Source organism: Mauremys mutica, chromosome 2, assembly GCF_020497125.1.
Source record: "Mauremys mutica isolate MM-2020 ecotype Southern chromosome 2, ASM2049712v1, whole genome shotgun sequence".
In the NCBI taxonomy this organism is placed as follows: Eukaryota; Metazoa; Chordata; order Testudines; family Geoemydidae; genus Mauremys; species Mauremys mutica.
The window spans coordinates 297,626,396-297,649,963 of record NC_059073.1 but is presented as its reverse complement, the minus strand read 5'-3'; the positions used below and the strand labels follow the sequence as shown (position 1 = coordinate 297,649,963).

The window sequence follows — 23,568 nt, the reverse complement described above, 5'->3', positions numbered from 1 at the left end:
GATCTAACCAGCTTTCTAGCCACCTTATAGTCCATTTATCCAATCCATATTTCTTTAACTTGCTGGCAAGAATACTGTGGCAGACCATATCAAAAGTCAAGGTATGTTTGCTAAAGTCAAGATATATCATGTCCACTGCTTTTCCCATATCCACAGAGCCAGTTATCTCATCATAGAAGGCAATCAGGATGGCCAGGCACGACTTGCCCTTGGTCAATCCATGTTGACTGTTCCTGATCACCTTCCTCTCCTCCAAGTGCTTCAAAATGGATTCCTTGAGGACCTGCTCCATGATTTTGCCAGGGACTGAGGTGAGACTGACTGGTCTGTAGTTCCCTGGGTTCTCCTTCTTCTCTTTTTTAAAGATGATTACTATATTTGTCTTTTTCCAGTTGTCCAGGTCCTCCCCCGAACACCATGAGTTTTCAAAGATAATGGCCAATGGCTCTGCAATCACATCAGCCAACTCCCTCAAAACCATTATGCATTAGATCCAGCCCCATGGACTTATAGCATGTCCAGTTTTTCTAAATAGCCCTTAACCTGTTCTTTCACCACAGACTGCTGCTCACCGCCTCCCCATACCGTGTTTCCCAATGCAGCAGTCTGGGGGCTGACCTTGTCAGTGAAGACCATGGCAAAAAAAGCATTGAATACTTCAGCTTTTTCCACAACCTCTGTCACTAGGTTGCCTCCCCCATTCAGTATGGTTCTCATTTTCCCTGACTTTCTTGTTACTAACATACCTGTAGAAACCCTTCTTGTTACCCTTCACATCCCTTGCTAGCTGCAACTCCACCTCTTGTGCCTTGGCCTTGCTGATTACACCCCTGCATGCTCTAGCATTATTTTTATACTCCTCCCTAGTCATCTGTCCAATTTTCCACTTCTTGTAAGCTTCCTTTTTGTGTTTAAGCTCACCGAAGATTTCACTGTTAAGCCAAGCTGGTCACCTGCCATATTTGCTATTGTTTCTGCACAGTGGGATGATTTGTTCATGCAACCTCAATAAGGCTTCTTTAAAATACAGCCAGCTCGCCTAGACTCCTTTCCCTCTCATATTAGTCTCTTAAGGGATCCTGCCCATCAGTTTCCTGAGCAGGGCCGGCTCCAGGCACTAGCTTATCAAGCAGGTGCTTGGGGCGGCCACTCCGGAGTGGGGCGGCACGTTCAGGTATTCGGGGGCAATTCAGAGGGTCCCTCACTCCCACTCGGCGCGAAGGACCTCCCACTGAATTGCCACAGATTGCGATCACAATTGCGATTGCGGCTTTTTTTTTTTTTTTTGGCTGCTTAGGGCGGCAAAACCCCTGGAGCCAGCCCTGTTCCTGAGAGAGTCAAAGTCTGCTTTGTTGAAGTCCAGGGTCTGTATTCTGCTGCTCTCCTTTCTTCCTTTTGTCAGGATCCTGAACTTGACCATCTCATGGTCACTGCTGCCCAGGTTGCCAGCACATCTACTTCCCCTACCAATTCTTCCCTGTTTGTGAGCAGCAGGTCAAGAGGAGCAGGGCCCCTAGTTGGTTCCTCCAGCACTTGTACCAGGAAGTTGTCCCTAACACTCTCCAAAAACTTTGTGGATTGACTGTGCACTGCTGTATTGCTCTCCCAGCAGATGTCAGGGTGATTCAAGTCTCCCATTAGAACCAGGGCCTGTGATCTGGAAACTTCAGTTAGGTGTCCAAAGAAAGCTATTGATCTCATAACTGGATGAAATTCTTTAGTCTGTGCTACACAGGAGCACAGACTAGATGATCTAATCGTTCCTTCTGGCCTTAAAATCGGAGTCTATGAGGTCCTAGTGCCATCCCTAAGACTACACGTGTATGTAAGTCATTGAAGCATCGGTGCCTAAGTCAGTAGTGAGTGTGGAACAGATTTCTGAGTGTCACTTACCTTCAGCAGTTTCTTCATTTTCTCTTCCTTTCCTTTTTAGCTGAAAGATTTGTAAAAATAAACAGTTATTTGCATACATATTATCAGAGCAAAGAAAAATCATGAATAAGGTTGCAAAAATTCTCCTTGCCATCTCTAAGATTCTTTTTTAATGTATTTGTTCAGCAGTGATCAGCCTCTCACTCAAATTGTAATTTTCTGCAATAATTATATGCATCTTCACTTGAATCATGGTCTTACTGTTCCTTAAAAATGGCTACCCATGAAAAGGTCTTCTGACATATCTGTCAGATCCCAATACTTGAGACTGGATCAGGATCAACAGAAACAGCAAACAAATAAATAAATAAATAAATGCCTTTGGTACCATGGAGTTTGAGTTGGATAATAATGAAAGCAAAAGAGAATGTATGTTTGGGGGAATTGATTTAAGTAGAAAAAGCTCTGCTTCAGAAGGGTGAAAGACAGCGAACAGAAGCAGCTAACAGGGGAGTTTTGTGAGGGAGTTTAATGATTCCTAACATCCTGTTTGCTTTTTTGACTGCCTCTGCACACTGCGTGGACATCTTCAGAGAACCGTCCACAATGACTCCAAGATCTTTTTCCTGACTCGTTGTAGCTAAATTAGCCCCCATCATATTGTATGTATAGTTGGGATTATTTTTTCCAATGTGCATTACTTTACATTTATCCACATTAAATTTCATTTGCCATTTTGTTGCCCAATCACTTAGTTTTGTGAGATCTTTTTGAAGTTCTTCACAGTCTGCTTTGGTCTTAACTATCTTGAGTAGTTTAGTATCATCTGCAAACTTTGCCACCTCACTGTTTACCCCTTTCTCCAGATCATTTATGAATACATTGAATAGGATTGGTCCTAGGACTGACCCTTGAGGAACACCACTAGTTACCCCTCTCCATTCTGAGAATTTACCATTAATTCCTACCCTTTTAACCAGTTCTCAATCCATGAAAGGACCTTTATCCCATGACAGTTTAATTTAGGTAAGAGCCTTTGGTGAGGGACCTTGTCAAAGGCTTTCTGGAAATCTAAGTACACTACGTCCACTGGATCCCCCTTGTCTGCATGTTTATTGACCCCTTCAAAGAACTCTAATAGATTAGTAAGACACGATTTCCCTTTACAGAAACCATGTTGACTATTGCTCAACAGTTTATGTTTTTCTATGTGTCTGAGAATTTTATTTTTAACTATTGTTTCGACTAATTTGCCCGGTACCGATGTTAGACTTACCAGTCTGTAATTGCCGGGATCACCTCTAGAGCCCGGCAGTTACCAAGAGGTGAATATAGCTGGACCGCTTGGTAATAGTGACCGTAATATAATTAAATGTAATTATAATATAATATGATAATATAATTAATTTTAATATCCCTGCGGCAGGGAAAACACCACAGTGGCCCAACACTGCAGCATTTAATTTCAGAAAGGGGATGTGGACATCCGGTGTCAGGGCTTGGCCCTCTCAGGTGCAGCTGGGACCCAGGGCGCCTCACTACAGACAGCAAGTAGATTAGGGTCCTGATCCTTCAGCAGAGATTGAGCAAACAAATAGTCTATAAGCCCAGGCCCTTGGGCAGGGCGGGGCAGCAAGCAGTTCAGGGCTCAGGCAGCCTGAGGTAAATCCAGACTCCTACGCCTGAGTGTTGGGGTGAGGGGGAGACTGCCACCCGTGAGTGGGGTGGCAGGGGGGACACAGGCCCACCCACTCCACTGTGTCCCAGCCCGGGGCCCTAACAGCGGGAGTCAGTCTGCTGCTGTGTCAGTGGGGATCCTGGCCACAACACACTGACATTGGCTCTGGGTGTGCTGCAGCCAGACTAGGGTCGGCTGCCCCCTGGCCACTTCCACTCTCCCCCTCCATGGGTACCTGTGTCTCGGCGGCGTCTTCCGCAGCGTCCCACACCATGGGCTCCTCAGGGTACTGAGTGGTGGGTAGGCCGGGCTGCTCCTCAGGATACCGGGTTCGGGGAAGCTCAGGCAGCTCCTTAGGATACGGGGCTCGGGGAAGGCTCGGCCCAGTGGGAGCTCGGGCACTAGCGTCTGGCTTCTCTGGCGGCCAGCGGTCAACTGAGTGCTGGGGCCGGGCTTTTATACTTCCTGTCCCGCCCCTTGACTTCCGGGGGGCGGGATCAGGCGGTAGTGGCTCCGCCCACTCCGGCGTCTGGCCTGGCTCGACCCTCTCAGGCGCAGCTGGGACCCAGGGCACCTCACTACAGGGGAACTACACAAAAATGAGGAGGTTAGTTAAACAGAAATTAAAGGGTACAGCACCAAAAGTGAAATCTCTGCAAGCTGCGTGGAAACTTTTTAAAGACACCATAATAGAGGCTCAACTTAAATGTATACCCCAAATTAAAAAACAGTAAGAGAACTAAAAAAGAGCCACTGTGGCTAAACAACAAAGTAAGAGAAGAGTGAGAGGCAAAATCCATCCTTTATAAAGGGGAAGTTAAATCCTAGTGAGGAAAATAGAAAGTGCATAAACACTGGCAAATGAAGTGTAAAAATACAATTAGGAAGGCCAAAAAAGAATTTGGGGAACAGCTAGCCAAAGACTCAAAGTAATAGCAATCTTAGGAAAAAAAAAACTTCAAAAGCAGGAAGCCTGCTAAACAACCAGTGAAGCCACTGGATGATCGAGGTGCTAAGGGAGCACTCAAAGACGATAAGGCTATTGCAGAGAAACTAAATGAATTTTTTGCATTAGTCTTCATGGCTGAGGATGTGAGGGAGATTCCCAAACCTGAGCCATCCTTTTTGGGTGACAGATCTGAGGAACTGTCGCAAATTGAGGTGTCATTAGAGGTGTCATTTTGGAACAAATTGATAAATTAAGCAGCAATAAGTCACCAGGACCAGACGGTATCACCCAAGAGTTCTGAAGGAACTCAAATGTGAAACTGCAGAACTACTAACTGTCATCTGTAGCCTATCATTTAAATCAGCTTCTGTACCAGATGACTGGAGGATAGCTAATGTGATGCCAATTTTTAAAAAGAGCTCCAGAAGTTATCCTGGGAATTACAGGCCTGTAAGCCTGACATCAGTACCGGGCAAACTGGTTGAAACTATAATAAAGAATTATATTGTCATAAGAACATAAGAATTTGGGGAACAGCTAGCCAAAGACTCAAAGTAATATGTGTGGAGGCTGGTAGGGGCAGTGTGCTGGGAGAGAAGCTGAGCCCTGCTTAGGGGGTGGGGCTTCTCTGCTTAGGGGTCCTATAAAGGCAGCCAGCCAGTCAGTCAGGCAGCGGCATAGATAGCTGCAGCGGCACAGCAGCCAGCAAACAGAGCTGTAAACAGGGGAGTTTCAGGGGGAGTTTACAGGGGGAGGTTGTGGGGGAGACGTAGAGACCTAGGCAGAGGAACCAACAGGCTAGTGAAAGGAGTGGGTGGTGGTCTGCCAGTGTTCTGGTGCCTGTTGGGGGATTGTTTTGGTTTGTGTTTCCTGCACTAACAGGATTTAGGTGGGAAGGCTATGACCGATAGAGAGGCAGCAGTGAAAGACACAATGAGGATGACTGGATGTGGAAGCTGCGGCATGTACATGATCCTGGAGGGGGTACCTGAAAAGAGTTTTGTCTGCATTAAGTGCCGCCTGATATAGATGATGGAAGAAAAGATCCGAGGTCTGGAGATGCAGGTGGAAGCTCTGGTCGAGTTTAGAAGGGGGTTCGAGCAGACGATGGAGCAAAGATATGAGGAGGCTGAAGGGATAAGCTCAGACTTGCAGATGGAAGCAGGACCAAAGAATTCTGAGGGGAGTCTGCTGGGTGAGGAAAGTGGACGGTGGAAGCAAGTGACTAAGAGAACCAGGCAGAGGAAAAGACGGGCCAGTGAAGGAGAAATAGAGCTCAGGAACAGGTTTGCGGAGTTGGAAAATGAAGAAGGGGCACAGCAGGTGGTCACTGAAGTGAGAGGGCAAGGAAAAAGAGAAGAGCAGCTGGTCCTACAGGAAGAGGGGAAGAGTCAATGGAGACAACACGAAACATGAGCCCCAGGAGGATATGGGATGGGTTGCGGAGGATTGCAAGGGCAAATGGGAATCGAGAGGACTTGCAGCCAGTGGGTGCAGGGGATAGATCGGAGAATCACACTGTCACCAGGAAAAGGCAGGTCTACGTGATTGGGGACTCCTGACTGAGAAGAATAGACAGGCCTGTAACTAGAGCTGATCCGGAGAACAGAAGGGTGTGCTGTCTGCCGGGTGCTAAGATACGGGATGTGGACCTGAGTCTGAAAAGGATCCTAACGGGAGCGGGAAAGAATCCGTTGATTGTCCTTCATGTGGGAACGAATGATACATCTAAATACTCGCTGGAACGTATCAAGGGAGACTATGCCAGACTGGGGAAGACGCTTAAGGAAGTTGAGGCTCAGGTGATCTTCAGTGGGATCCTGCCTGTTCCTAGAGAAGGGCAACAAAGGTGTGACAAGATTATGGCGATCAACAGATGGCTCAGGCAGTGGTGCTATAAGGAGGGCTTTGGGATGTACGGCCACTGGGAAGCATTCATGGACAGAGGACTGTTCTCTTGGGATGGACTTCACCTGAGTAAGGAAGGAAATAGGCTTCTAGAATGGAGGCTGGCACAACTGATTAAGAGAGCTTTAAACTAGGAATTTGGGGGAGATGGTTGGGAGATGTCCAGGTAATCTCCATGCCGGAATTGAGAGGGAAGAAAACAAAGTAAGAGAGGATACAGCCGTGGGCAAAAGAATGGACATAAGGAGGAAGGGTAGTGTAGATACTAGATTAATGGCTGATATTGGTGGTAGAATGTCTGTGCTAACTGGGTAAAGAATGTCAGTGAAGCTAAACGGCAAAAATTAAGATGTCTGTACACTAATGCGAGGAGCCTAGGTAACAAAATGGAGGAACTAGAGCTAGTGGTGTGGGAAGTGAAACCGGATATTATAGGGATAACAGAAAAATGGTGGAATAATAGTCATGACTGGAGTACAGGTATTGAAGGCTATGTGCTGTTTAGGAAAGACAGAAATAAAGGCAAAGGAGGTGGAGTAGCATTGTATGTCAATGATGAGGTTAACTGTAAAGAAATAAGAAGTGATTGAATGGATAAGACAGAGTCTGTCTGGGCAAAAATCACAGTGGGGAAGAAAGCTACTAAAGCCACCCCTGAGATAGCGCTTGGGGTGTGCTACAAACCGCCGGGATCTGATTTGGATATGGATAGAGACGTCTTTAATGTTTTTAATGAAGTAAACACTAATGGGAATTGTGTGATCATGGGAGACTTTAACTTCCCAGATATAGACTGGAGGACAAGTGCTAGTAACAATAATAGGGCTCAGATTTTTCTGGATGTGATAGCTGGTGGATTTCTTCACCAAGTAGTTGAAGAACCAACAAGACAGGATGCCATTTTAGATTTGGTTTTGGTGAGTAGTGAGGACCTCATAGAAGAAATGTTTGTAGGGGACAACCTTGGTTCGAGTGAGCTAATTCAGTTCAAACTAGATGGAAGGATAAACAAAATAGATCTGTGACTAGGGTTTTTGATTTCAAAAGGGCTAACTTTAAAGAATTAAGGAAATTAGTTAGGGAAGTGGATTGGACTGAAGAACTCATGGATCTAAAGGCGGAGGAGGCCTGGAATTACTTCAAGTCAAAGTTGCAGAAACTATCAGAAGCCTGCATCCCAAGAAAGGGGGAAAAAATCATAGGTAGGAGTTGTAGACCAAGCTGGATGAGCAAGCATCTCAGAGAGGTGATTAAGAAAAAGCAGAAAGCCTACAAGGAGTGGAAGATGGGTGGGATTAGCAAGGAAAGCTACCTTATTGAGGTCAGAACATGTAGGGATGAAGTGAGAAAGGCTAAAAGCCATGTAGAGTTGGACCTTGCAAAGGGAATTAAAACCAATACTAAAAGGTTCTATAGCCATATAAATAAGAAGAAAACAAAGAAAGAAGAAGTGGGACTGCTAAACACTGAGGATGGAATGGAGGTTAAGGATAATCTAGGCATGGCCCAATATCTAAATAAATACTTTGCCTCAGTCTTTAATAAGGCTAATGAGGAGCTTAGGGATAATGATAGGATGACAAATGGAAATGAGGATATGGAGGTAAATATTACTACATCCAAAGTAGAAGCCAAACTCAAACAGCTTAATGGGACAAAATTGGAGGGCCCAGATAATCTTCATCCAAGAATATTAAAGGAACTGGCACTTGAAATTGCAAGCCCATTAGCAAGAATTTTTAATGAATCAGTAAACTCAGGGGTTGTACCATACGACTGGAGAATTGCTAACACAGTTCCTATTTTTAAGAAAGGGAAAAAAAGTGATCCGAGTAACTATAGGCCTGTTAGTCTGACATCTGTAGTATGCAAGGTCTTGGAAAACATTTTCATAGAATCATAGAATCATAGAATCTCAGGGTTGGAAGGGACCTCAGGAGGTCATCTAGTCCAACCCCCTGCTCAAAGCAGGACCAAACCCAACTAAATCATCCCAGCCAGGGCTTTGTCAAGCCTGACCTTAAAAACCTCTAAGGAAGGAGATTCCACTACCTCCCTAGGTAACCCATTCCAGTTCTTCACCACCCTACTAGTGAAAAAGTTTTTCCTAATATCCAGCCTAAACCTCTCCCTCTGCAACTTGAGACCATTACTCCTTGTTTTGTCATCTTCTACCACTGAGAACAGTCTAGATCCATCCTCTTTGGAACCCCCTTTCAGGTAGTTGAAAGCAGCTATCAAATCCCCCCTCATGCTTCTCTTCTGCAGACTAAACAATCCCAGTTCCCTCAGCCTCTCCTCATAAGTCATGTGCTCCAGCCCCCTAATCATTTTTGTTGCCCTCCGCTGGACTCTCTCCAATTTATCCACATCCTTCTTGTAGTGTAGGGCCCAAAACTGGACACAGTACTCCAAATGAGGCCTCACCAGTGCTGAGTAGAGGGGAATGATCACATCCCTCGATCTGCTGGAAATGCCCCTACTTATACAACCCAAAATGCCATTAGCCTTCTTGGCAACAAGGGCACACTGTTGACTCATATTCAGCTTTTCATCCACCGTAACCCCTAGGTCCTTTTCTGCAGAACTGCTGCCCAGCCATTCGGTCCCTAGTCTGTAGCAGTGCATGGGATTCTTCCGTCCTAAGTGCAGGACTCTGCACTTGTCCTTGTTGAACCTCATCATATTTCTTTTGGCCCAATCCTCTAATTTGTCTAGGTCCCTCTGTATCCTAGCCCTACCCTCCAGCGTATCTACCACTCCTCCCAGTTTAGTGTCATCTGTAAACTTGCTAAGGGTGCAGTCTTCACCATCCTCCAGATCGTTAATGAAGATATTGAATAAAACCGGCCCCAGCACCGACCCTTGGGGCACTCCACTTGATACCGGCTGCCAACTAGACATGGAACCATTGATCACTACCCATTGAGCCCGACCATCTAGCCAGTTTTCTATCCACCTTACCGTCCATTCATCCAGCCCATACTTCTTTAACTTGCTGGCAAGAATACTGTGGGAGACTGTATCAAAAGCTTTGCTAAAGTCCAGAAATAGCACATCCACTGCTTTCCCCTCATCCACAGAGCCGGTTATCTCGTCATAGAAGGCAATTAGGTTAGTCAGGCATGACTTGCCCTTGGTGAATCCATGCTGACTGTTCCTGATCACTTTCCCCTCCTTTTGAAGGAGAAAGTAGTTAAGGATATTGAGGTCAATGGTAATTGGGACAAAATATAACATGGTTTTACAAAAGGTAGATAGTGCCAAACCAACCAGATCTCCTTCTTTGAAAAGGTAACAGATTTTCTAGACAAAGGAAATGCAGTGGATCTAATTTACCTCGATTTCAGTAAGGCATTTGACATTGTTCCACATGGGGAATTATTAGTTAAATTGGAAAAGATGGGGATCAATATGAAAATTGAAAGGTGGATAAGGAACTGGTTAAAGGGGAGACTACAACGGGTCGTACTGAAAGGTGAACTGTCAGGCTGGAAGGAGGTTACTAGTGGAGTTTCTCAGGGATAAGTTTTGGGGCTAATCTTATTTAACCTTTTTATTACTGACGTTGGCACAAAAAGCGGGAATGTGCTAATAAAGTTTGTGGATGACACAAAGCTGGGAGTTATTGCTAACACAGAGAAGGACTGGGATATCCTACAGGAAGATCTGGATGACCTTGTAAACTGGAGTAATAGTAATAGGATGAAATATAATAGTGAAAAGTGCAAGGTCATGCATTTAGGGATTAATAACAAGAATTTTATTTATAAATTGGGGACACATCAGTTGGAAGTAACAGAGGAGGAGAAGGACCTCGGAGTATTGGTTGATCACAGGATGACTATGAGCCCCCAATGTGATATGGCCATTAAAAAAGCTAATGCAGTTTTAGGATGCATCAGGCGAGGTATTTCCAGTAAAGATAAGGAGGTGATAGTACCGTTATATAAGGCACTGGTGAGACCTCATCTGGAATACTGTGTGCAGTTCTGGTCTCCCATGTTTAAGGATGAATTCAAACTGGAACAGGTTCAGAGAAGGGCTACTAGGATGATCCCAGGAATGGAAAACCTGTCTTATGAAAGGAGACTCAAGAGCTTGGCTTGTTTAGCCTAACCAAAAAAGGTTGAGGGGGGATATGATGGCTCTTTATAAATATATCAGAGGAATTAATATTAAGGAGGGAGAGGAATTATTTAAGCTTAGTACCAATGTAGACACAAGAACAAATGGATATAAACTGGACCCTAGGAAGTTTAGACTTGAAATTAGACAAAGGTTTCTAACCATTAGAGGAGTGAAGTTCTGGAACAGCCTTCCAAGCGGAGTAGTGGGGGCAAAAGACATATCTGGCTTTAAGTCTAAGCTTGATAAATTTATGGAGGGGATGGTATGATAGGATAGCTTAATTTTGGCAATTAATCAAAGATCAATTGCCAAATTATCAGCAGGTATGTATGCCCAGTGGTCTGGGATGGGATGTTCGATGGGATGGGATCTGAGTTACTACAGAGAATTCTTTCCTGGGTGCTGGCTGGTGAGTCTTGCCCACATGCTCAGGGTTTAGCTGATCTCCATATTTGGGGTCGGGAAGGAATTTTCCTCCAGGGCAGATTGGCAGAGGCCCTGGAGGTTTTTCACCTTCCTCTGCAACATGGGGCACGGGTCACTTGCTGGAGGATTATCTGCAGCTTGAGTTCTTCAAACCACAATTTGAGGACTTCAATAACTCACACATAGGTTAGGGGTTTGTTATAGAAGTGGATGGGTGAGATTGTATGTCTTGCATTGTGCAGGAGGTCAGACTAGATGATCATAATGGTCCCTTCTGACCTTAAAGTCTATGAGTCTATGAGTCTATAAGAATGGCCCTACTGAGTCAGACCAAGAGTCCAGGTAGCCCAGTGTCCTGTCTTCCGACAGAGGCCAATGCCCGGTGCCCCAGAGAGAATAAACAGAACAGATAATCATCAAGTGATCCATTCTCTGTTGCTCATTCCCAGCTACTGGCAAACAGAGGCTAGGGACACTATCCCTGCCCAGCCTGGCTAATAGCCATTGATGGACCTATCCTCCATGAACTTATCTAGTTCTTTTTTTAACCCATTTATGTCAGATATAGATTAACACAATTTGTTGAGGAAGAGTCAACATGGTTTTAGTAAAGGGAAATCATGCCTCACCAATCTATTAGAATTCTTTGAGGGGTCAACAAGCATGTGGACCAAGGGGATCCAGTGGATACAGCTTAGGCTCTTATGAAAATTAAGCTGCCACAGGATAAGAGGGAAGGTTCTCTCATGGATTGGTAACTGGTTAAAAGATAGAAAACAAAGGGTAGGTATAAATGGTCAGTTTTCAGAATGGAACAAGGTAAATAGAGGTGTCCCCTAGGGGTCTGTACTGGGCCCAGTCCTATACAACATACTCATAAATGATCTGGAAAAAGGGGTAAAGAGTGAGGTGGCAAAATTTTCAGATGGTACAAAATAATAAAATATTGCCAGTCAACAGCCAAAGGATGTGCAGGCATCATGGGTTTCAGACTAGAAGCACCTGTCGCTATAACGTTACTCTCTGGTGCACCCCAGAACAGCAGTCCCAAAAAACACACAAGAGGAAGCAGGATATGCATGTAGTTATCAGTCAAAACACACAGCAGCCATGAACCAGTTAGATCAGCAACGGTCTGAATAGAACGTAACAGTCTGATAGGGTGACCAGATGTCCTGATTTTATAGGGACAGTCCCGATTTTTGGGTCTTTTCCTTATATAGGCTCCTATTACCCCCCACCCCCATCCTGATTTTTCACACTTCTTGTCTGGTCACCCTACAGTCTGAATGGCAGATATGTCGCACCAGGGCCTGCATGGCTGTGCACACCAAACGCTTTGCACGCACCCACACCACCTTTCCACAGCACAAACAGCAATACTGAGTTCAGGGAGCAGAACCCAGGAAACAAACAGGAACAGGAAGCAGGAAGGTCCCACAAACCCCAGTCATCACAAGCCCCAAGCTCCACAGCTCTGTCTCCTCTCCAGTGGTGCAACCGTGCAAGTAAAATTAATTTCTTCCCAGTATGGGGGGCGCTAAAGGGGGCAGATGACCTTCCCACCTGATTCTCCATATGACTCTGCCCCACCCCCAGCCCAGAGTCCCCATGCTCTTCCCCTCCCCATCCCACGTTACCAAGGGGCAGGAGGAGCTGCCCCTCCCAGCCCTGCCCCCTGCCCTTCCATGGAGCTGCATCTGTGCCTGGAAGCGCAGGGGGCAGGGTAGGGGACTCTGCTGTAGCGCTCCCAGCCCTGTTCTCCTGAGAGGCGGCTCCGCGGAGGGGCTGGGGGCGGTACCCCATACCAGCTATAAATAGCTTGCTGGCACGGAGGACCGGAGTGAACCGGCTTACTTGCACTGCTGCTCCTCTTCCTGCAACTACTCCCACTCTTCCCTGTTCAGCTTCAATGCCCTCCCCACATCCTGCAGCCTCCAGCGTGACTCTGCCTGCCCAACTCACATCCTTGCCTCAGCCCAGCTCTGCCTCAACGCCAGGCCTCACAGCCCCTCCCCACACAAACCAGCTCCGGAGCATATACCCTGCTACCCTCTTCTGCCTCAGCTCTGAGCCCCTCTAGTCCCTGGGCCAACTTCCAACCTTCACTCCAGCTCGGAATTCTGTATTTCCAGGGTTCAGAGGTTGAGATTTATCGACCGCCCTCTTCTGGGACAGGGCCGCCCAGAGGATTCCGGGGGCCCGGGGTCTTCGGCAGCGGGGGGCCCTTCCGTTCCGGGACCCGCCGCCGAATTACCGCCAAAGCGGGACCCACCGCCGAAGCGCAGCCCGGTCTTCGGCGGTAATTCGGCGGAGGGGGGGCCCCACCGCGGGTCTTTGGGGCACTTCGGCGGCGGGTCCCGGAACGGAAGGGCCCCCCGCCGCCAAACTACCGCCGAAGACCGAGCTGAACTCGGCGGCGGGTCCCGCTCCGTCTTCGGCGGTAATTTGCCAGCGGGGGGTCCTTCTGCCCGGGAGCGGAAGGACCCGCCGCCGGCGAAGACCGGGAGTGAAGAAGCTCCTGCGCCCGGCCCTGCAAGAGTTTTCCGGGCCCCCCGGAGCGAGTGAGGGACCCCGCTCCAGGGGCCCCGAAAAACTCTGGTGGGGGCCCCTGTGGGGCTCGGGGCCTGGGGCAAATTGCCCCTCTTGCCCCCCCCTCTGGGCGGCCCTGTTCTGGGAAGGTCACAAGGCAGCACTAGGCAAGCCTAATTCTGCATGAACAAAACCCTCACCTGGAATGCTGTGTTCAGTGCTAATTAGCCCATCTCTGAAAGGACACAGACACATGGGAGATTCAGGGTGGGAGGCAGGAATGACAGGCACAGAAAAATGGTCATATGAAGACAGGTTGATGAGGCTGATTAAGAAGGAGATGAACAATAAGGGAGATGATCCAGGAAAAGATAAGAGTAAATGGTTTAGAGATGGTAGGCCAGGCACTTACATTTATACTAATAATTAAAACATAAATCAATTATTAATAATTAATAATTAATAAATACCTTGCTTTCATATAGCATTTTTCATTAGTAGAGTTCAAATCACTTTCTAAAGGTGATCAGTGTCATTATAATTACAGCCCTGGGATTTCAATCTGCCTTTGGCTGCCAGACCCCTCAGTACTCAGCCCTTTACAAGCAGGGGCGGCTCCAGGCACCAGCACGCCAAGTGCGTGCCTGGGGCGGCAAGCCACGGGGGGCGCTCTGCTGGTCGCTGCGAGGGCGGCAGGCAGGTTGCCTTCGGTGGCATGCCTGCGGAGGATCCGCTGGTCCCGCAGCTTCGGCGGACCTCCTGCAGGTGCGCAGCTGAATCCGCGAGACGGGGGACCTCCCGCATTCAAGCCGCCGAAGGCAGCCTGCCTGCCGTGCTTGGGGTGGCAAAATACCTAGAGCCGCTCCTGCTCACGAGGCCAGATTCCCCTAAGTACTGCAGAATTTAGTTTAGGTCCCATTTGCACAGGAGTAAGTGTAATTAAATATGCAAATACAGAGCTAATCTCATTACCACCATTGCTTCCTTCTTCCCTGGTTTTACCTTTTCCTTGTAGTATTTCTGTATTTCTTTCAGCAGGTTTTCTTCCTGTTCCACCTCTGTGGCTTTCTGAGCTTCTGGCAGCATTTCTAAAGCTCGATATACAGTCTCGCCTAGTTCTAGATGTATTTCCTTTACTTCCTCTGGCCTTGAGTTTAAGCCTTCCTTTATATTTTTATATTTCTCCTTGAAGTGATGTATTATTTCTTTTACCTTTTCTTCCTCTAGTTCTCTGTACTTTCTCTCAAGTTCCCTCTCTTGTTGTTCAATTTTCTCTTTGGCATATTTATACAGCTCATTGCTGTAACATTGGCCTCCATTCACCTCCACCATTTCCTCAATCACTTTCCTCAGTTCATTAATCTGCTCATCCCTTTCTGTGCCAGTTGCTTTATTGTTGAAAGCGCAGCATCGGTCCCCACAATCTGTAATCAACTTCCGAAGATCTTGGTTGTCCAAGTCTCTTATATAGTCGTTCAGTGAGTCACCTTGTAATTCTTCTTTCCGGGTGAATAAGATGATCATGTACCTCAGAGCCTCAGCTCCAAAAATCTCTGGTATTCGACTGACTGCTGCCTTATCCTCCTCAGTGTAATAGCCCAGCTGTGTAACCAGCACCAGAGCATGGGGGCCTGGGTAGGACAGCATGATACAGCGAGCGATCTCACAGGCAGATTCTTCAGGATGGGCCTTTGTAACAAAAATATCAGGAGTATCGATAACCACAACCTCCCTCCCATCCCGTGTTACCCTCCCTTTAGCACAAGTCTCAGTTACTGACTTTACACTCAGCTTGGACTCAAACTTTCTCTCGCCAAGGATGGTGTTTCCTGTCGCACTTTTCCCAGCTCCAGTTTTACCAAAAAGGACAATTCTCAGTTCAGGTCCTCCAGGGTCTTGACCATCAGCATGTGAATCTGTGGGAAACAAACAATATGCATAACATCATTGCACAGGTAATAAGGTAGCGACGGACAGACTGGAGCTGTGAGGATAACTGTTAATGGATATTTCAGCTAAACTCTCTTGCCTCTGTTTTCTGTCAGTGAAGTGTGCAAACAGACTGGTTTCCTTTCATTTGTATTCAGAATTCACTGAATAATAATTCCTCTGAATAATATTTTATCTGTAGTTTCTGCTTGTTTTACAAGTAGCTCATTGCAACAATTCAGTATTCAAAATTTCACGTTCACAGAACACATGAGTAATGTGGTATTGTTACCCCTTTTAGCCTGAGCCATTAGCCATGTGGGTTCTTTCTGGTTGGAGCAGAAACTGCTAGGATTGTGGAACTGGATCCCCCCCTTAAACATCTCCCCGCATGACCTTACATCACAGAGTTTTTTTCAGTTTCTCAGAGGCTGTCCTCACATTTGCTCCAGCAAAGTTGTGAACTCTTTCTATTCTGGGTTGTAGGTGTAGGGTTTCTACATAGTCCAGATGGTTCAAATCCCTCTGTTCCTCTTCAGGGACTCCATTCAAGAGGTTTGTGGGGTGCTGAGCTCCTGGCCAAACAGGAGTTCTGGGCTACACTTCATACTCTCATTGCCTGCTGTTCTATCAGCCATCACAAGGACTGGGACATGCTGGTCCCCGTCCATTTGGTGTGTTGTACAACAGTAGCCAGCTGAGCCACCAGCAACCAATTGAACCTTCCCACCACCCCAACAGACTGTGGGTGTGCTGGGGTGGGGCGAGTTGAGGGATCCTTAGAATCTCACAAACCTGATGAAACACTTTGGAGTCACAGTTTCTCCTTTGATCCATGCCGTGGCAGATTAGCCAATGGGCCCTTGGGCCCCATCCAATTAGGTGGCCCTGTAAAAAATGGGTACCCCACACCCAGCAGACAAGTGCCCTACCCCTGCTCCCTGGAAGCAGTGCTGGACAGAGTAGGGGAAGCCCATGTGCCCCGATCCCGCTCTGCTTCCTGGCAGGAGCACTGGGCAGGCAGGGTGGGGCTGGGGAAACCCCCACTCTCCGACTCCGCTACGCTCCTCGGCATCAGCGCCAGGTGGGGCGGGGCAGGGCAGGGGAAGCCCCCCACCCTGACCCCCCTATGCTCTCCGGCAGAAGCGCTGGGCAGCAGGGGAAACCCCAGCACCGGGACCCCAGCTGCAGCCATAAGACTGGAGGAGCTCTAGCTCCCTGCCTCAGCCTCAGGGCTGGGGAAGCTGTCACTCCCCACTGCAGCCCCAGGGAGCAAATGGGGGGCTGCAGTGGGGAGGTCAGAATGGGTGGGATCATGGGTTGAACAAGGGCGGGGACATGGGGGAAGAGAGAGAACGGTGTGAGGTCCTAGGCGGGACCGCAGGAGGAAGGGGCGGAATGGGGATGGGACTGCGAGTAGAAGTTGTGGGGAGGGGGCCCCCCACTTACTCTGGCCAAGGGCCCCATGGAACCTTAATCCGCCTCTAGATCCCTGTGCAATTCACTTGGGACCCCAGATGTGGTGAAGAATTAATTCACTAGAACCCCTGCTGCTGTCACAGCCTCTGGATTTCCTATGGGATAAGCCTCAGGCCATTTTGTGACGTATCCATAGCTACCAGCAACTATTGATTGCCAGCGTCTGTGTCAGGCAGAGGCCCCCGCACACCGACAGCAATGCACTCCCTTGGTGCTGGAGATACTGCTGCAAAGGGCCCACCCTGTGTTAGGGGCGGCGGTTGTAAGACTTGCGGACTGATAGACCTACCCCATTTGTGAGCCTAATGATGAGAAATTGGGGTGGCCAACCTGAGCCTGAGAAGGAGCCAGAATTTACCAATGTACATTGCCAAAGAGCCACAGTAATACGTCAGCAGCCCCCCATCAGTTCCCCCAGCCCCGCTCCCATCAGCAACCCTGCCAATCAGCGCCTCCCCCTCCCTCCCCGCATCTCCTGATCAGCTGTTACATGGCGTGCAGGAGGCTCTGGAGGGTGAGGGGGAGGAGCAAGGGCATAGCAGGCTCAGGAGCGGGGGCAGGGCCAGTGGCAGAGCCAGGGGCTGAGCAGTGAGCCCCCCCCGGCACACTGGAAAGTTGGCACTTGTAGCTCCAGCCCCAGAGTCGGTGCCTATACAAGGAGCCGTATGTTAACTTCTGAAGAGCCGCGTGTGGCTCCGGAGCCACAGGTTGGCCACCCCTGATATACAATATTCTAAACACATGCAACAAGAAATGATGATGGGGAAAAGTTATGAAAAAGGGAGACAAGAAGACAAATTATCCCAAATGAAAAGGTCTCCTGATAGAAATTCATAGATTCCAAGGCCAGAAGGGACCACTGTGATCATCTAATTTCATCCCCTTCTGACAGGTACAGGGCTGAGCTTACCAGTGGTGTCCCCTAGTGGTTAGGTCACTGGGCCTCCACTCCCCACACACCTCATCTTCAACAACAACTCTTGCCGGCATACCCTCCAGTTGGGTCGCCAATTCATGCCCCTTTCTGGAGTAACAGAGTTCAAAGAAATATACAGAGTCCCAAGGCCCTACCTGTGGTGACAATTTAAGTCCACCTCCTGACCCCTATAGGTGGATCATCGTTGCCTCAGGGCTTTGAATGTCTCTATCCTCCCCTTACTTGTGAGAGGGCTGCTGCCGAGGGAATGAACCTCCCTTCCATGTGACAAGGGCCTGGGCCCTCTCTCTGCAATGGGCTCCAACCCAGGGCCCTATGAGAGGCAACAGAATCAAGCACCCTGGAGCGCCTGAAGGGTGCCTCCTTGGGCTAATTCCTGCCATTCTCCTCCCCAACAAGACTCAAAGTTCAACATAAGAGAGGAGAAATCCCGCTGGGCTCAGCTCGTAGCCTCTTCCTGAGAGCAAAGGTTTCTGCAGTTCCCTCATTCGGGAGCTCTTGGGATAGGTCCATCCATTTCTGAGCTGTGTGGCTCCCTTTTAAGCTCCTCCTCCAGCAGGAGCAGGCTGAACAGGTGGCGGGGGCAGAGTCACCTGGGCCCAGAACTTCTTAACTCCTTCAGTTCCAGTGTGGAACTATATACCCCATCACACCATTGTATAACACAGGCCACAGAAACCTCTCAAAATAACTCCTATCACAGATCTTCTAGAAAAACATCCAACCTTGATTTAAAAATTACCAGTGGTGGAGAATCCACCTCAATGCTTGGTAAATTGTTCCAATGGTTAATTACGCTCACCATTAAAAAGTTATGCCTTATTTCCAGTCTGAATACGTCTAGCTTCAACTTCCAGCCATTGGATTGTGTTATACCTTTCTCTGCTAGACTGAAGAGCCCATAATTCAATATTGGTTCCCCATGTAGGTATTTATAGACTGTAATCAAGTCACCCATTAACCTTCTCTTTGTTAAGCTAAATAGACAGAGCTCCGGGAGCTTATCGCTATAAAGGCATGTTCTCTAATCCTTTAATTGTTCTCATGGCTCTGAACCCTTTTCCATTTATCAACATATGGACATCAGAACTGGACATAGTATTTTAGCAGTGATTGCACCAGAGCCAATTCCGCATGTAAAATAACCTCTCTGCTCCTACTAAAGATTCCCCTGTTTATGTACCCAAGGTTCTAATTAAGAAATTTGGCCATAGTGTCACAGTGAGAAGTCATGTTCAACTTATTATCCACTAGGACCCACAAATCTTTTTCCGAGAGACACTGTTTCCGAGGGTAGAGTCCCCCATCCTGTAAGTACAGCTTACCTTCTTTGTTCCTAGAGGTATACATTTGTGTGACACGGTGCTGGCTAGGAAACCCTGAGCCAGCCCTCTGTCACACCAGCTCCAACCAGGAAAGGGGAATTGGAGCTGGCTGTGTAAGCCCAGCCCTAAGTGGCAAATGGGGAACAGCTGTCAGCCTTGTTAGCCAGGGGCTACATAAAGGCTGGCAGGAGGGGAGCCAGAGAGTTAGAGACCACTCTCCCCTGCTGGCTGCAGAAGATAGCAGTCATAAAATCAGAATCATAGGCTTTCAGGGTTGGAAGGGACCTCAGGAGGCATCTAGTCCAACCCCCTGCTCAAAGCAGGACCAAACCCAACTAAATCATCCCAGCCAGGGCTTTGTCAAGCCTGACATTAAAAACCTCTAAGGAAGGAGATTCCATCACCTCCCTAGGGAACCCATTCCAGTGCTTCACCACCCTCCTAGTGAAATAGTGTTTCCTAATATCCAACCTAAACCTCCCCCACTGCAACTTGATACCATTGCTCCTTGTTCTGTCATCTGCCACCACTGAGAACAGTCTAGATCCATCCTCTTTGGAACTCCCCATTTCAGGTAGTTGAAAGCAGCTATCAAATCCCTCCTCACTCTTCTATTCTGCAGACTAAACAATCCCAGTTTCCTCAACCTCTCCTCATAAGTCATGTGCTCCAGACCCCTAATCATTTTTGTTGCCCTCCGCTGGACTTTTTCCACATCCTTCTTGTAGTGTGGGGCCCAAAACTGGACACAGTTCTCCAGATGAGGCTTCACCAATGTCAAATAGAGGGGAATGATCACGTCCCTCGATCTGCTGGCAGTGCCCCTACTTATACAGCCCAAAATGCCATTAGCCTTCTTGGCAATAAAGGCACAGATGGTGTAAGCCTGATGCTGTCAGTGGCTACAAGTTGGTGGGAACTTGTACTGTAAATAAATAGCACAGGTGATTGCACCAAATCACAGGTCTCTGGCTGGTTTGTGGGTGCAGAAGTGGCAGAAGACAAAGCGACCTGCCTGTGCCCTGCTACGCATGGGAGCTTGTCCAGGATCCTGGGCCAATGGACGTAGTTGGCGGCCTGGAGATGGAGGAGACCCTGCAATGGCTCATCAAATAGCAGGAGCAGATGCAGAAGGCCCTGCAAAGCTTCCAGCATCCCCACCAGGGAGAGAGACAGGCCTTGCTAACCTGACAGGCAGAACACAAAAAAGCCTACAGGACTTTATAAGAGAGCAGTCCAGCGTGAAGCAGCAACTCTCAACGAATGGTGAGTCCTGCAGTAGGGGATGGCACCCAGCCACCGGGCTTGGAGCTCTGTAAAATGGGCCCGTCAGATGACCCAGATGCCTTCCTCGGTATGTTTGAGTGGGTAGCCATGGGCACCGGATGGAATAGGGCAACCTGGGCCCCACGGCTGGCTCCCCTACCTGGCAGAAGACGCTCAAGTGGCCTATATGGCCGTGAGTGAGGAACAGGCTCGGCATTATGAGATGATGAGAGTGGCCATTCTAGACCAGGTGGGCCTGTCAGCAGAGAAATACAGCCAAAAGTTCCTGTCGCCCAATGGACAGGGGCTGTGCGGCCAGGGGCATTCTCCCAGAGACTGATGGACTGGGCCACCCGCTGGCTAAGGCCCGAGACACAAACGGTGGGGGAGACATCTGGGAGTTCGGCATCTGAGTGTTGGAGACAGGAACACTTCTGTTAGCTGCTTTGAGGTAAACCTGCAGCTTTGGGGCAAGTAATTCGGACCCTGGGTCTTTGTTGGAGCAGACGGGAGTGTCTGGCTCAGCAGGACAGGGTGCTGGAGTCCTGAGCTGGCAGGGAAAACAGGAGCAGAGGTAGTCTTGGCTCATCAGGTGGCAGCTCCCAAGGAGGGTTCTGTGATCCAACCTGTCACACTAGGGATGGTAACAAGACCTGTCACAATCACAGAGATCCCCTTGGGACTGTCACTTGATGTGCTGAAATGACCTCTGAGCCTGTTTTCCCTGCCAGCATGGGACTCCAGAATCCTGCCTTGTGGAACCAGACACGCTAACCTGCTGGAACACAAACCCAGGGTCTGGTCCATGCCCCCAAAGCTGCAGACTTAGCTGAAAACAGTTTAGCAGGTTACCTCTCCAGTACCCAGACACCCAGCTCCCAATGGGATCCAAACCCCAAATAAATCTGTTTTACCCTGTATAAAGCTTATACAGTGTAAACTCATAAATTGTTCACCCTCTATAACACTGATAGAGAGATATGCACAGCTGTTTGCTCCCCCAGGTATTAATCACTTACTCTGGGTTAATTAATAATAAAATATTTTTTGTTTAAGTATAAAAAGTAGGATTTAAGTGGTTTCAAGTAATAACAGACAGAACAAAGTAAGTCACAAAGCAAAATAAAACAAAACATGCAAGTCTAAGCTAATACATTAAGAAACTGATTACAGGTAATATTTCACCCTCAAAGATGTTCCAATAAGCTTCTTTCACAGATTAGACTCCTTCCTAGTCTGGGCCCAATCCTTTCCCTGGTATTGTCTTTGTTAGTTCCAGCAGACATCTCAGGTGGTAAGCAGGGGTTTTCTCATGAGTGGCTGCTTTTTTGTCCTGCTCCATCCCCTTTTATAGCTTTGGCTTGTCCCCACCCCGCCTCATCAATGGAAAAATACAAGGGCTAAGATGGATTCCAGTATCATGTGACATGGTCACATGTCACTAAAAGACCCCTAGTCTCCATTCTTCCTAGGTTGGCCCACATGTACACAGGAAGGCTTGCAGGTAAATAAGCCATTTGCAACCAATTGTCCTAGTCAATGGGAGCCATCAAGATTCTAAACCACTATTAATGGCCCACACTTTGCATAATTACAGTAGGACCTCAGAGTTATACTTCAAATTTCTAGCTTCAGATGCAAGAATGATACATGCATACAAATAGGGGGAATATATTCAGTAGGTTATAACCTTTGTTATGATACTTTACAAGAGACCTTTTGCATAAAGCATATTCCAGTTACATCATATTCCCCTCATAAACATATTTCCATAAAACATATGGAGTGCAACGTCACAGGCACCATCTTTGTACACCACAACGGGGTCCTGGTCTATAACTAGGACTTTCTATGCACTATGGTAAAACAAATAATAGCTACCCAATTTGAACCCAGTACTCTTCAGCCCAGGGTGCCCCACTCTCTCTAGGGTGTATCATTTCTAGTTTATTCCCCTTTCATAAACTAAGTTACATGACAGTTTAAAAACATGACAAATCAACTCTAAATAAACAACACTGTATGGACCTGCATTATGGTGAATGTATGTAAGTTAAGACTGTCAGATCTAGTTTTCCCCTTTCTCTTATAGAGACAGCACAGAGTGTCTTTTTTCCCTTCACACCGCCTAGCTCTGGGACTTACATAAGGGATATGGGGAGTGGGATTGGGGGAGGGGGCAACCTTAATACCACATTTGTTTGTTTTCCAAGATTGCAGTTGGGGCATTTAACTCTCCCTGTTAGGAAGGGTGCATTGATCATCAAACCACAATTTTAATTCTATGTTAAATATGTTTGTCTGGTGACTATCACTTACAGCCAACGTGTAACGTGGAGCTGAGCTTATCAAGCACATTTACTGCCAAGTTCAGTTCAAGAAAGTTTCAGTTATCCCCAGACAATATCATCAGTCAGTCTCTGCTATACCGTTTAATCATTGCATATGTGTGTTCTCATCCCCATGTAGAAATGGGGATCAGAGTGTTTTTGGTATAGCTAGATCCCAAAGAGAGAAAATCATTGTCCCTTGTAACGCAGGAACATGTTCAGTGACAAGCCTCACTGATAACATTTTTTTTCTGACGTTGTAGCCAAGTTTGAACCATTCCCCCACCCCTCTCCTCTCCTTCCCCCTCACCCCCTGCAATGCTTTACCTCTCCCCTTCCAGCTGTGCTCGCAGGACATACTGTATCTCCTACACCTGCAAATCCTTCTGACTTCTACAACAGCCTTCCAGGCTGCTGCTGCTGCTTTACCCGGAGGGTTGGGAGCTCATCCGCTTTCTTCAGCTTACAGAACAGTCTCAGATGCTCTCGCCCAAATTGTGGATTGGCAAAGATACAGGAGCAAAGCAAAGAATGAGTTCAGTCTCCTTCTGTGTGTGTGCAGGTGTGCGTCCAAATGGGTCAGTAAGTCACCATTAAGGGACGAACAACCTCGGAGAGTTTTACAGGAACTGAGTTTGTGGAGATCAGCTTGTCACAAAGAGCAGTGAGAGGAACACGTGAAAAAATCAAAGTGAAACTAAAGCCCCTAGTGCACAGGAGATGCTGACAAGCAGCTCAGCTACAAGTACAGCCATAGTGCAACTATATTTGAGTCAGGAGAGCCAGTTACAACTCTGCTGTGGACA

General features: G+C 47.7%; 1 protein-coding gene across 1 annotated transcript in view; it reads right to left on the bottom strand.

Annotated features, from left to right (window-relative positions):
• LOC123363327 overlaps positions 1-23,302 on the bottom strand; it is a 29,011-nt gene extending 5,709 nt beyond the window's left edge. The window contains exons 1-4 of the mRNA XM_045004185.1: positions 23,090-23,302; positions 14,499-15,412; positions 3,786-4,139; positions 1,894-1,933 (exon numbers count right to left, since the gene is read on the bottom strand). Coding sequence (XP_044860120.1) covers positions 1,894-1,933; positions 3,786-4,139; positions 14,499-15,412; positions 23,090-23,120 — 1,339 coding nt within the window. The 5' untranslated portion in view covers positions 23,121-23,302. The remainder of the gene's footprint in view (positions 1-1,893; positions 1,934-3,785; positions 4,140-14,498; positions 15,413-23,089) is intronic.
• Between the last annotated feature and the right edge of the window lie 266 nt (positions 23,303-23,568).